The 15067-nt window shown below is 37.7% G+C and overlaps 1 protein-coding gene across 1 annotated transcript in view; it reads left to right on the plus strand.

Annotated features, from left to right (window-relative positions):
• The first annotated feature begins 1474 nt into the window (after positions 1–1474).
• gabra4 (gamma-aminobutyric acid type A receptor subunit alpha4) overlaps positions 1475–15067 on the plus strand; it is a 36098-nt gene continuing 22505 nt past the window's right edge. Inside the window, exons 1-5 of the mRNA XM_079631331.1 lie at positions 1475–1909; positions 2084–2202; positions 6805–6872; positions 11268–11488; positions 11777–11859. Of these exons, the coding sequence (XP_079487457.1) occupies positions 1824–1909; positions 2084–2202; positions 6805–6872; positions 11268–11488; positions 11777–11859 (577 nt within the window). The 5' untranslated portion in view covers positions 1475–1823. The remainder of the gene's footprint in view (positions 1910–2083; positions 2203–6804; positions 6873–11267; positions 11489–11776; positions 11860–15067) is intronic.

Consider the following 15067-nt stretch of genomic DNA (forward strand, 5'->3'; position numbering starts at 1 on the left):
TTTTTTTCGAACATGTTTCCCCAAAACCTGTCATTTTTTTTTATCAAATGTAACAATATTCAAATTTAAACAATTTAAATATTAAACTGTATTCATTAAACTTTAATCCACAATGCAAGAAATTCGGACTTGGTTTTATGAAATGGATTTTATTGGATATTAATAGTATAATTAATATGACTAAGTGGACAAATCTTTTAGGTTATGTTTTGATAAAAAAATATGAAAACATTCATACATCTTTAAAATAATGTGCACTGATGACTAATGCAAAATAAGACCAGATTGCGGTTAGAAAGTCTTTAGACTCACTCTGTTTGACTCTGTGTTGTGCGCAGACTCTGCTTCATCTAAAGAGAAGAGGTTGTGCTGCCTTATTTTAAATCAAAATTAGGACAAGCCTCCAAAGCCTCATTCCTCTTTAAATCATAATCATGAAAAAAAGCATTATGGCATAACATAAAACTAGAAAGAGTCGAGTGTTTAAACAGTTCTCTCCTCTTGATGAAGAGCATGACACAGCTACAAACTCTTGGCTGGTTTCTTCACTCAAAAGGGCTATTATAATTCTTTGATCGTCATTATTTTACCACATATTCATAAGTGATGTTACACTAGAGTGCCACCTCTTGCTCATTATGTTTATTATAAGCTTTTCCTCACGCGAACAACCTGTGAATAAGGCCGGTGAATGCGCCACCAGCTGCCCACAGAACATGCGAGATAAACCAGAGCAAGAGCGCCGATTGAGGATAAGATTTAGCTTTTTATAGCCAACTAAATACGACACAGCAGCTGATTCTGGATCAGTTCAAATCTGAAGCTTTAAATAGACTGTGGTAGTGACAGACTGGAGTTATTATGCATGTGCAGTGTGTATGTCAGCTGGTGCTGATAAGGATCGGTGGGTATGATTGCTATCAAAAACAATTGGACAAGAGTTAATTAGCTTTTCTTTTCACGGGTGCCATCGAAGAGCCAACCAGGATAGAAACCAAACACAGGATCCTGTTCTTCCCAAGGCAGCGGGCACGCGCACGCCACACCGAAGACTGTCCTGTCCCAGGTGTACAGGAATCTTAAGAGCTGCGTGTGGTTTGTCCTACTTCCTGTACAGTGTGACTGTACCTCGGACTGTGCGCGAGCATGTGTGTAACGTTGCGACAAACACTGACCCATTTCAATATGCTGTAGTCCTAGTATTTACAAGCCCTGATAAGTTTTCTTTTTTTTTCCCCCCCTGAGAGTGGGAACTGTTATTATAAAAATGCAAACGGGATTAATTATATTCCATGAACCCCAGAATTCAAATTTGCATCTTTTAGTTGCCAAAATCAATTAACACCCGTCCCCCAAAGTCAACGGTTAACACGGGCAAGATCGGACATGACAATTGCTGCGTAAAGTGAGTTCATGCGCAATGCCGCCACTACTACATCACCAAAGTGAAGCGCTCGCTGGCAGACTTCTCTTAAGAGCGCTCGTGAGTGTGTTGCGCGTCGGACGCACGTCCCAGTTTTGGCACTGATGCGAGTGTGTAGGAACCCAGCGCGTCCTCCTCTCTCTCCTCTAACCTCCTCACAGCGAGACGCACGATTCTACAGGATGCCTCACCATATGCTTCTCTTAACCACTGAGTTTGGGGTTGGGATTTAGGCGATCCATCGGGCGCAGAGCGAGTTCTGGATTTGGATGCTTCGCTGGCACTGCTTTGCGGGTGATGGTGAAGCGCGTATTGCGCGCTGCCGCACGTTTCCTCGATCATTCCTCGGGACGTTTGGCGAAGGGAAATGTGAAGAAGGCTTAAAGAATGGCATGTAAACATGGTTTCTGCCAAGAAGGAGATGGTGACTGCGATGTACCCCACTTCTATTTCCACTCTCCTCTACTTTCTCTGTGTGGCGGCTTGGTGAGTTCCAACTGGATATGAGCGTTACGCATGGCATCTTTACGCCTCGAGGTTACAAACGTCAAACTCGGGCGATTTTGAACTATTTTGTGCTGTTGATTGATACGAAAATAGGCGTAGATTTAATGTGTGCGCAATGTTAAAATGCTTCAGTTTGCTCTGTGTTGTTTTTAGCATAAAGAGAATATCTGGACAGATCAGAAAGGATGAGAAATTATACCCGGAAAATTTCACGCGCATTCTGGACCGACTCCTGGATGGATACGACAACAGACTCCGACCTGGATTTGGGGGTACGTGCCAATAATCATCACAATCTGGCCAGAATAAGCGCGCAGTGCTTTTAAAGCTTATTGCGCAAAGCATGGTCTCCAAATGTTGTGTTTTTTTATGAAGGTCGCTGTTTACTAAGTGTTGTTTGTTTGGTGAGGGTTGGTGTCCTCTGAGGGGAGATGGAGGTGTAAGCCAACTCCAAATGTCCTTTTGCTGCCCACTCTCTTTCTCTGCTCTCATGTATCTGTTAGATCGGTGCCGTTTAGATGTTTAAGCGAGTTTGGTTATGTAATCGCGCTGAGAAAGCCGCTTAATGCACATTTAAAGTACGAAGAGTACAGATGTTCGCTTTGTGTGCGTAAACCGATAACATTTCCCGCGCTCTCCTATCATTTAACAGCGCGCATCAGTGTTTTAACCAGTTTTGCGAAGCGCTGCTGTTATAGTTAGTGGTCAGCAGAAAATAATTGTATTGTAGCTCTAGTTTTGTGTACAGTAGCCCAAAATAAATCACGACTGTCACTGTGCCTGAAACTTCAGAATTAACCCCTTAGTGTATGCATGGAATATATATTTTTTAAAAAGTTCGTGGATATATTCAGTCGATTTAACTGAAATTTAACACTTTATATCTTCATAAACAGCATGGAAAGCATAATTTTATTATATAATGCTTTAGAGATCATGAGTTAGTGTGCATGCAAATTAAATATTTTCATAGTCTTGTATAGCTAGTGATTACATTGCATAACATCGATTAATGACTTATTGATGAAAGTTACTAAAGGAAAACATCAAGACTTGCTGCACACGTCACAGTTTCCGCCCATTTCATTTTTTTTATTAGCCAAGAAATAGTCAAATCAAAGACTATGGATCTCTGTGCGTAATGCCGGGATGTGATTGGAGCTTTGGGAATGAAGCTCTGGTTTTTTATGTAACTTTAGTGAAGAGGCAGAGAGCACATCTCTCCAAACAGAACAGCACACCCACCTTCACATGACAAGAGCTCTCGAGCGGAGCTGGATCAGGCTGGAGGAGCTTGATCAGCTCTCAGCTATCTGTGCTGTGGGTTCACAGTTCTAGTAGGATCGCATGAGTTGCCCTTGCCTAAGAATGTAGTGCTTCAGAGATGATAGATATCAGGGCTCGGGCGCGTCTCGTACCATTGGCCTGGTTGTTGTCGTCTGAAATGTGTTTGATTGTTGTTCAATGAGGAAATGCACTTTTCGTGTAATTATGCACTATTATGTAATTGTTCACCCCAAAATGACAATTTTGTCATTTTTATTCGACCCGTATGCTGTTATCTTTGCTGTGGAACATAGGAAGTAGCTAATTTGATGCATGTTGCTTGAGACAAAAAACAACATAAAAATAGTCCATAAGACTTGTGCACTACATATCAGGTCTTCTGTATTTGATTTTCTGTATACGACAAACAAAATGTTGTGTTTCTGTTTCTCACTCAAGCTGTCTTATGGCTTCAGATGACTTTAAACACAGAGCATGAGTCATATGGACTATTTTATGAAAAGGTGTTTTTTTTATACTTTCTAGAGCTTGACATCTGAATAATATGAACTGTTGTAATGGAAGGGGGGGGGGGGGGGGGGGTTTAGTTCTCAGTTTTCTTTAAATTAAATTTGAACTTTGTGTCTTATATTCCTCCTGATTTCCTAAATAAATAATTATAGAAACAAATGAGACAATAAATGCCATACAGTAAAAGTATAGAGCTATAGGCCTTATTCAGAGCAGCACTGTGACATGAAAGCGAGGCTGAGGGATAGACTCACCATGTTTTCAATGGCATCCGCTTTAAAAAGCTCTATAAAGCTCTTAGATCACTTATAATTTTACACTCATGTTGTCTGGGATTTTTTGTCTACTGAAATCTCTCAGAAATATATGTTTGCAGTGTTTTGTCAGCTGAACAATTAAAAACCAGTACAGCCCACTAAAGAGATGTATGTCTATCTCTCACAGCCTCACTTTCACTCCGGTTAAAAGATGGCGCTGCTGTGAAAAAGGTCTATAATATGAATATGGAGAGCAGCTCAGATCATTTGGTTTTGGAAGAGTTTGATGTGAAATGCTTGAGTTTATATTAAGACATTTGACTTTGTATTGTACTATGGCATTTTTGCGAATCTGCACAGTTTGAGACGTTAGGGTTAGGTTTAGGGTTAGGAGATCTTAGCAAAAGTCTCCATTTACTCTTCATTTCGTCTCATTGCTGTTGCAGAAACAATTGAGATATTAAAGAGATCTCTGTTGTGATTTTTGTGTGCATTGGGCTGAGGTAGACTGTTCCTGTCTTTCATATTTCTAGGATTCATGGTTGTCAACTGTGAGAGATGCTCAGAGTGTCTGTTTAATGACAGATAATCCATTTTCTTGTGTTTGACTGAAGGCACTTCACTCACAAGTGATTCACTCAAGCATCTATCAAAGAGCCTCTAGAACATTAGGAGTTCAACCCTCACAAGTTCAGCCAATGAGACGATTCAGTGATAAATCATGTGATTTAGAGCTTTGAGTGTCTGAGTCCGTTTTCACACACTTTCCGTCTTTATTTTTTTGTTTATTTTTGTCTCCACGTGAATTTGGTTAAAGTAGATAAATAATTGATAAATGGTTTCAGTCTGGAAAAACTAGGGAATATTTGAAAGTGTACTTTATTTTTAAGAAAAAAATGTCTTCATAATCTGCTTAATCTGCCTTTGAATTGGCTTTCCTATTGGCTGAGGTCACTTAGGGTGTGTTCACATTTGGCAGGTTTGAATAAAACAAACTCTAGTACGATTGCTCTAGAACCGTTATTGCGGTTTATTTTAATAAGTGTGAAAGCTGCCACATGAGCCTTGGGGAACAACACCAAACAAGTAAACCGAGACCCACACTGTAAAAATTGAATTGTGAAATTTGTGAAAATTAAATTTACGGTAAAAAAAATGGCAGCTGTGGTTGCCAAAACCGGTAGCAACATTTAAGGTTTTACAGATTAAACTTAAATTTACAGTAAAAAATGTGTTTCATTTACTGATATAATGTTAATATACCAACCAAGTAGTATTGTCTGTTTTGTACCTTTGTAATACACTGACAACCACTAAACACAGTTGGTGATGAGAAAGTCACATAATGAATCAAAGCTCAGTAAGTAAATAGTGACATATTAAAGGGGCATAGTGTCATACACACACACACACACACACATACACACACACACACACACACACACACACACACACACACACACAAAACACCATCATGGTAACACACATGACACTAAAGTAATGCAATAAACATTAATTTAACAACATTATATGTAACATAAAAACCCAATGTACATAACTGATAAGAAAGAACTAAGAAGAAACAGTTATTTCAACGAAAGCACATCAGATGTGAAATGCCATACAGGGAATTCTGGGAATGTCAATTGACTTGTTCTTTTTCACTTCCAAAAACTGTAAATTTAACAGTATTTTACTGTGAGGTTAGATCTATTACAGTTATTCACCGTACAGTATATAATAAGGAAACTTACTGTTAACCAATTAACAGTTTTTTACTGTAGCATTTTTACAGTCTTTTACTGTGCTTCTTTTCAGGGTTCAAACGAACTTTGGTGTGGTTCGACTGAGATATGAAAGCAACAGAGACATTTAATTAACAAACCAAAAACAGGATGTGATGTCATAAGGTTGGACCATAAAAAGGAGAGCATTCTCAGGCATCTGGTTTTTCACGTCATAGGAACTTTGTTGCCAATTACAGTCCAGTACAGTTGTGGAAACTGCATCTCTTTGCCACAGATCTTTAGTTTTGTGTGTGCAGAGGAATTCCTGGCCCTTTTGTCTCTTTTACGCATTTTTTAAACTTGTGATTTCTCAGCTGGTAAAAATGGCATCATATGTGTATACAACGAGCACATTTAGCCCAGCACACTGCATTGTTTTGGATGTTCGGTAAGTTCGCAAAATATACGTCATAAAAGCTTCTTTTTTTTATCGTATCTTTAGGTTCAGTGTTAAAAATGGCAATGTAAACGCTTAGTGTACCAGGACTAAATGTATCATTTTCTGGACCAAAAGAACCAAGAGTATTGAACTACAAGTGTGAACACACCCTTAGACTGTGGACATGCAATAGCCAAAACGTTGTTTAGACATTTTTTAGGCCAGCATCCTGTAGGCAATGCAGCCTTTCTATAATCTGTGTGGTTATCTAATGCCGGTTAAAAAGGTTACAGCAATTTTAGCAAATTATGAAGGATTTTCTCACATTCAGCTCTGACTCCATTCTGATACGAAACACACAAATACATTTCTGATTAATCAAATAAAGCCCTGTTCAAGAGTTGTTCTCTTAATCAAGTCAAATTGGTTGAGAATGGTTCATGTTGACTTTGAGAGCCAAAAAAGCAAAAGCAATTCTGTGGTAATCCATTTATTTCACTCGTAATAATTGGGTCACATTGAGAATGACTTAATAAGTAACTATTAAGATCACATAAATTCTGTAAAAAGTAAACATTTCTTTCAGATCTATGTCTAGTCATAAGAGGCTATGGTCATTGTAATGTGATTCTAAAGATTCCTGTTTCTGTCCAGGTCCAGTGACGGAAGTGAAGACCGATATTTACGTCACCAGTTTTGGGCCAGTTTCTGACGTGGAGATGGTGAGTGCTCGGAGATGTTTATGATTATATGTGAACAGGTCGAATATGTGTGTGTGTGTACATGTATGTGTGCAGCTATATAAGGCATCATATCCATCCACTGAGATATTATTATAATAAATAATTCAGGCAGCTTGCCATTTAGATCAATGCAAGGTGCTGTTATCTGCCTAGTCAGAGTAAATCAAGTACAGTGTGGTTGAGATTCAAAATAAAAATAAAAATGTGATTGAGTCAACAATTTCGGCAGGGATTTTCCCCTGAGAACAATGTGAGGTTCTGCACCTCGCAAAACAGCATAAATGTGACCACATATAGTGTTCAGCCCAGATTGGCACCTAAAATATTAAAACCAGCGCAAAAAAAAGCAATGCATTACAGGGCATTCATAACACATTTAACATCCGAGATGTTCCGTGAAGTGAAACAAACTTTCTCCAGTATGATTTGATTTAGCTTTTAAAAAGCTGTTTCAGAAGTGTAGAAAGTTTGGTTTTTATTGTAGGATTATGAAAATAAAAGTTATTCAGTAGAATAAGATTGACTGATTAATGAGAACAACCAGGACATTTCTTTAAAAAAAAAAAAAACAAGTAGCCTAAATGGGGTTCATTTTGATTTCATGTTCTTTTTAAGGGTTACAGGGGATTATTTTATTTTATTTTATTTTTTTGTTTACAAAGAAATGCTGGTGATGAATTTGATGAGAAATGTTTTCATATTGACACCTTTGACTTTTGATTTCATATATGATATGAGACATCACTGAAAATTATGAAAAAAACGCTGAAAAATGTATTTCTTTAAAAAAAGTAAATAGGATTAATTTTGGTTTAATGTTTCTAAAGGTTACAGGGGACTTTCTTTCTAGGAATTTGATAAGAAATGTTTCAGTTCATATTGACACATTTGACTTTTTGAGACAATTTTCTATATGTCATTAATCATTTGTTAACAAACATGTATTCATTACTTCAATGAGCACATTGTTTCTTCCTTAAATTGTTTAAATTAATAATTTTTGATTTGTATATGTAAATGTATTACGTACATAACTTGGACAGTTACCTCTGATAACAAATCACTCTAAATTGTAAAGTAGACATGCATTTTCTGTAAAGCTGCTTTGAAACGATGTGTATTGTGAGCTAAACAAATAAATGTGAATTGAATTAAATTTCTGGTAACGCTTTAGATTACAGCCCGGAAAGTACTGCGTAATTACAATGAAATTACAGTGTAACTTTCGGTAATTACAGTGTGCCTATAAAGTACTTATGTGTAAGTATAGGGGAACAATATGTAAAGTCTTGGGAATAAAGGGGTAACAACCAGGAAAATACTGCGTAATTCAAACTAAATTACAGTGTAACTTTCGGTAATTACAGTGTACCTATAAAGTACGTACGTGTAATTATATAGGGGAACAATGTAAAGTTTTGGAATAAAGGGGTAACACCAGGAAAAAAAAAAATTATTTAGGAAAATTATTTATACTGTAAGTATTTTAGAACTACGGGGTACTTATACTATAATACAATCTTACTTTTGGGAGCAATTTAGCGAGTAGGCTACATACACCTTTTTGTAATAATAGTGTATACAAATACATAAAGGCTTTTTTCAAATTACGGGGTAGCCTATATATCAGTGCATTTATAAAGTAGGCTAATTTGTTTTTATTGCAAAGGTGCACTGATTAAGTTGTTTCAAGGCAAGTAAAACTACAACTTTTTTTTTTTTTTTTAATGCTGGGGAAATATACTCTTGTTTCTTGTAGTTACAGGGTAAGTATGACATTGCGGGCCGTAAATTAAAGTGGTGCTTCTTACCCTCTTGTTTCTTGTAGTTACAGGGTAAGTATGACATTGCGGGCCGTAAATTAAAGTGGTGCTTCTTACCCTCTTGTTTCTTGTAGTTACAGGGTAAGTATGACATTGCGGGCCGTAAATTAAAGTGGTGCTTCTTACCCTCTTGTTTCTTGTAGTTACAGGGTAAGTACAATAAAAACACATGTAAACACACAATCTGATATCACTTGGAAAACTTTATTTGAAAAACAACTTATTTCAAAAAAGGACTTTATTCCTTTTTTAAAATCAACTTTTCATTTCAAATACTAAAGTCCTGACAGAAAGTATACATTTTTGCATGGCTTCCTACTTCCTCCTCCTCCTCTTGTTCCTCTTCTTCTTTTTCTATCATTCCACTGATTAGCCTAATCTTAAGAAGGAGTCTTTTGCTATTCTGTATTATGTATTAAAAGAAAATACAGTACACCCAGAAATGTTCTCGTAATTTACTCATCTTTTCGCTACCGACCAACTGTCACCAGCGTCCAGCGAGTGCATGAGAGTCGGCTTGGCTTCGTGTTTGGTGAAGCTTCACGCGTTCATTACGTTCTCGCGGGAGTTAGATGTGAAACTCGCGCGAGAACTGCCATCTCTGTTCTTCTGTATTGTTTGTTTTTCATTATTATTATGTGTTATTGTTTGTATTTTGTTGTGAGCATTAATAAAATAAAAAAAAATCGACATTCGGTTTCTCGGCGCGCTTACGTCACGCGTGTCAAGCGTGAACTCAACCCTCTCATGCACGCGCAAGTGACAGTTGGTCGGAACGGAAGCGATAGTCTTTAAAATGTTTAAATATTTGGTATTTTTCTTACAAACACTTATCGTCTCACTTCAGAAGACATTGATTCATCCATTGGGGTCGTATGGATTACTTTAGTTATTGCTGTATGTGCTGTTTGATGTCAACTTTTAGGAACACATGGGCTTGCATTAACGTTATGCATTCACAGAGATTATATATTTTTCTAAAAAAAATGTTTGTGTTAATCTGAAGAAGGAAATTCATATACATCTCGGATGACATGAGGGTAAAAGATGAGTAAATGGTGAGGACATTTCTGTACTGTATTTTCTTTTAACACATAATACAGAATAGCAAGAGACATGGGATTCCTTCTTAAGATTTATCAGTGGAAAGAAAGAAGAAGAGGAACAAGAGGAGGAGGAAACCAAGCAAGAGAAAGTGTTGTAAATCCGTTTTAAAATAAGTTGTTTTTCAAATAAAGTTTTCCAAGTGATATCAGATTGTGTGTTTACATGTGTTTTTATTGTACTTACCCTGTAACTACAAGAAACAAGAGGGTAAAAAGCACCACTTTAATTTACGGCCCGCAATGTCATACTTACACTGTAACTACAAGAAACAAGAGGGTAAGAAGCACCACTTTAATTTACGGCCCGCAATGTCATACTTACACTGTAACTACAAGAAACAAGAGGGTAAGAAGCACCACTTTAATTTACGGCCCGCAATGTCATACTTACACTGTAACTACAAGAAACAAGAGGGTAAGAAGCACCACTTTAATTTACGGCCTGCAATGTCATACGTACCCTGTAACTACATGAAACAAGAGTATATTTCCCCAGCATTTAAAAAAAAAAAAAAGTTGCAATAGTTTTACTTGCCTTGAAACAACTTAATCAGTGCACCTTTGCAATAAAAACAAATTAGCCTACTTTATAAATGCACTGATATATAGGCTACCCCGTAATTTGAAAAAAGCCTTGTATTTGTATACACTATTATTACAAAAAGGTGCAGTGTATGTAGCCTACTCGCTAAATTGCTCCCAAAAGTAAGATTGTATTATAGTATAAGTACCCCGTAGTTCTAAAATACTTAATAATTTGCCTAAATAATTTTTTTTTTTTCCTGGTTGTTACCCCTTTATTCCAAAACTTTAAATTGTTTCCCTATAAACTTACACGTACGTACTTTATAGGTACACTGTAATTACCGAAAGTTACACTGTAATTTAGTTTTAATTACGCAGTATTTTCCTGGTTGTTACCCCTTTATTCCAAAACTTTAAATTGTTTCCCTATATACTTACACGTACGTACTTTATAGGTACACTGTAATTACCGAAAGTTACACTGTAATTTAGTTTGAATTACGCAGTATTTTCCTGGTTGTTACCCCTTTATTCCCAAGACTTTACATATTGTTCCCCTATACTTACACATAAGTACTTTATAGGTACACTGTAATTACCGAAAGTTACACTGTAATTTCATTGTAATTACGCAGTACTTTCCGGGCTGTAATCTAAAGCGTTACCTACCAAATTTCTTTACAAAGTAAATAGGGATCATTTAGATTTGATGTTGTTTTTAAGGGTTTGGGAATTTGGCAGGATCACAGTTTGTCAGCATGAGGGGAAGTGTTTGTTTAAGAATCTAGACAATGTTTTTGCAAGATTATGATGGATTGTTTTGCTTTTTACAGAATCTCTGTAATGAAGCTTTCTGTCAGGAGTAAGTCCGCTTGACTTGCGTGCGGTTTTGACAGCTCTGTGTTTGTGCTTTCTTCCAGGAGTACACCATGGATGTGTTCTTCCGCCAGACGTGGGTGGATAGGCGGTTGAGGTATGAGGGCCCGGTGGAGATCCTCCGTCTAAATAACCTGATGGTGACCAAAGTCTGGACCCCTGACACGTTCTTCAGGAATGGCAAACGATCCGTGGCTCACAACATGACTGCGCCCAATAGACTCTTCCGAATCATGAAGAACGGCACCATCCTGTACACTATGAGGTACGTGTCCAGTCTTGAGTCCGATTTACGCTGAAAAGACTTTGGCAGGCTGTGTTTGCTCGTGGGTGACGGTCATTTTGCCAAGTAGGAGGTGTTCCTGGATAAATGTTGTTGCAGGACCAACAAAAGATGGTGTTGTGGGAAATAGCAGGTTGATATGAATGTTGTTGAAGCCTCAATCCCGGGCCTACAGTACTGGATGGTTGTTAGAAATGTTGTTGGTGAAAGACCTTTACAGGTTTTGGTGGATATTTGAACCATTTATATCCATGTGTTTTTTTTCCACAGATTGACAATAAGTGCAGAATGCCCGATGAAACTGGTCAATTTCCCGATGGATGGCCATTCCTGTCCTCTGAAGTTCGGCAGCTGTGAGGATTATACTTTATATATGCTGATTACTTCATCCCACAAAACACTAAAGCATGATTTGAGACACTGTTTCTGAGTAAAGGAACATGGCAGTTTATATGACGTGTTTGGGGTTAGGAGAAGAACAGTACGTATGAACTGTTTCTTGAAGAGCACTGAAGTAATCCCTTCTTTAAAAACAGATTTCACTCTCTCTTCACTATCAGACGGCTAAACAAATCATATGGGGAACAGAATGGATTATTTAAGTTTTTTTATTTGTGAGTAGAGATATAAAATCAGAATTGAATTTCATCTATATGCTAGTGTACTCCTAAAGGCTGACACTTTCACTTTTAGCCTATGCATGTAGAGGTTTTCTCTAGCAAGAAAAAGCACCCAAACTCATCTTCTTTGAATTTCTCCTGAATTTTTGTCCAATCAAATGCGCTCTAGGATTTAAATTTGAGACTTCAACGTAAGAAAGGAGACTTCTGCTGCATCCCAATTCACGTACTATCCATCCTAAATTTTATTCAAAATTAGAATTGGTGTGTCCCAAAACGTAGTTGAAATTAGTATACCCGGTCTACTTTTATTCAGTTAGTATACGAAGTGCAGATCCGTGCACACTCTAACGGCTAATATTGCCCTCAACCCATTGTGCGTTGGACGAGGATTCGATTAGAACTACAAACACAAATAAAAAGTGTTAAAAACTACAAACATGGCGGATGTGCTAGTTCGATGGTTAAGTAGAGAGGCTTAGATAAAGTGGTTTGAATGATTAATAATCAGTATCTAACCTGACGAAAATATATTTCTTCAATGTTATCCACAATATGTTTCATCTGCAACAGCTATGTGAACTTTTGGTCGTTAACATAAATGCATCATTATGCAAATTTCAAATAAATGAGAGTCTCCGCATGAAAGACGCACGACCTTTCAGTAGCAGATCAACGTGCTACTACATTTCTCTCCGAAACGTGGGGAAATAAATGAAACTGAATGTGGTTTTCAAGTGTGACAAGATGATTGACAGGGCAGTTTAAACAGTGACAGGATGCACGTAACTACGCGACAGAGTTAAAGACGCAATTATGACGAAGTAGTATGTTTAAAAGCTTGCCTACTATTCTGCTACACACTCAAAAGAGAGAGAGAGAGAGAGAGAGAGAGAGAGAGAGAGAGAGAGAACTTATATATATATATATATATATATATATATGTACATTTATATAAGCTACATGTTTAATTTAAGCCCTTTACCTTGGAGATCTGAAAAAACAACTCTTCTCCTCAAGGAGAAATTACTTTTCCCTCTGAGTGTGTAAATACAGACTTAGTTCATATTCTAAAAACTGAACAAAGAATCTCCATATCAGCAGGACTGTTCACGACAGTCGGTCAGCAAAAATGAAAACGAAAACACACAAAAAAAAGATTCAGGTAAAAGAAAGCGAAATCTAAAAAGAAGGCCTAATCTCGAACGGGAACATGGCAGGTGGGGAGGGCTCTTTTATGGAGACTGCTGGAAGATCTGGAGATAAAGTCAGCCCAGAGAGCTCCTGCTGGCGCATTGTGACATTGTGATGGAGGACGATCTCAATGTTTTGGTTTTGTAGTGGTGGCTGTGCTAATGTGCTGACGGATATCTCGCTCTCTCTTCTCTTTGTCTTCTTATATACATCTTTCTGTCCTTTCTCTGGGCCTGAGGGGAAGCATCTAGACAGAGAGCTGTTCGTCCCCTGTAGAGTCGAGAAGGTCACCACAGCTTTCCCTCCTGCCCCGGGACAGCGCAGACCTATAACAGCTCTCATTTTCATTTTACGCTCTTTCCTTTGCACTCTGATACAGTTTTCTGCTCCGTCCTTTCTCATGTCACGTCATTCTCTTCTGTATTCATTTATACTGTAAGTGATGCTTGCTAGGGTTACTTTCAAACATAGCTAGGGTTAGTGATTTTTCCGAAACTTCACTGTGTAGTTTATCCTACACTGTTGGCCTGGAAGATGAATTGAAATCAAACCGAAATCGTGATACGGCTTTGTGCGATTATCAAATCATAAAGGCTGTAAGATAATTAAATAAATATATATGTGCTTCTAAATATAGAAGTGCGCTGGTATCTTCCTAAGCAATAAGACTTTGCTAAAAAGAAACTCAATTTGAGCGACCAACTTGAACACGAGCAAAACTTGCGATTGCGCACATTCCTATTGAAATGACTGGATTTCGCTGACAAGATTTCGCAGAGCAACTGTAAATGCCCTGGCAACGATAAAACCCTGGTAACTATAGCAACAAAACTAGGGATGAAGGATATACTGTATCAGCCACCATGTCAGTATCGGCCGATATATGTTATTTTTTTATGTTATCGCTATCGGCCCAATTTAAAAAACATGGCCGATATATTAAAGCCGATAAATAATGGATTATTTTCTTAAGCTGAGACACTTCAGATGCAAACTGTTCGCCATGAATGTTTTGAATGTCTATATGATTGGAATCACTTCAAAAAAAGAAAAATACAGTTAAGTGCAACATGTGCAGCGCAAGTGTGTCATATAGGCTTCATAATATTATAATGAGAGCATCATTATAATTGTGTGCTTGCATGGATTTTAATGGTGAGATTTGTTTATGTAATCAGGCTCTCAAAAATTATATAAAAACTGGGATTTAGATATATTGGCCAATATATTTGTTACCGGCTTTCAAAAGAATTATCGGTTATCTGTATCGGCCAAAATGTGCATACCGGTGCATCCCTAAACAAACCATAAGCATAGTGACAGGAACTTTTGCGCGGGCAGAAAACATCAAAACATAAGAAAATGTAGTTTGTAATTAAACTCAAGTTGCACTGATACAGTATGTCTCTCTCTCTCTCATGTCTCTCTCTCTCACTCTCTTCCCCTCAAAAAAGTCTGTCATGCTCAGCATGACTTTGGATCAAAACTCATTTAGTCTCTCTGTCCCCTCTCTTTTCTCTCTCTTTCTATTTTCATGGGGTTGTTGGTGGGTGTCTTGGAAGTCCTTGCTCTGCTCTGTTTCCCAGTGTGTGGGTTTCAGAAGCAGAAATGGAGAAAGAGACAGCAAGGAGGAGAGAAAAAAACGAGAATTAAGGAAGATAGAGAGAGATGAGGATGATGATCTCAAAGGAGGACAGGAGCGCAGGGAGCGTGCCGACGGACTCCTGGATGTGCAGTCAGTCTCTGC

This window comes from Phoxinus phoxinus, assembly GCF_949152265.1.
Source record: "Phoxinus phoxinus genome assembly, chromosome: 12".
Lineage (NCBI taxonomy): Eukaryota > Metazoa > Chordata > Actinopteri > Cypriniformes > Leuciscidae > Phoxinus > Phoxinus phoxinus.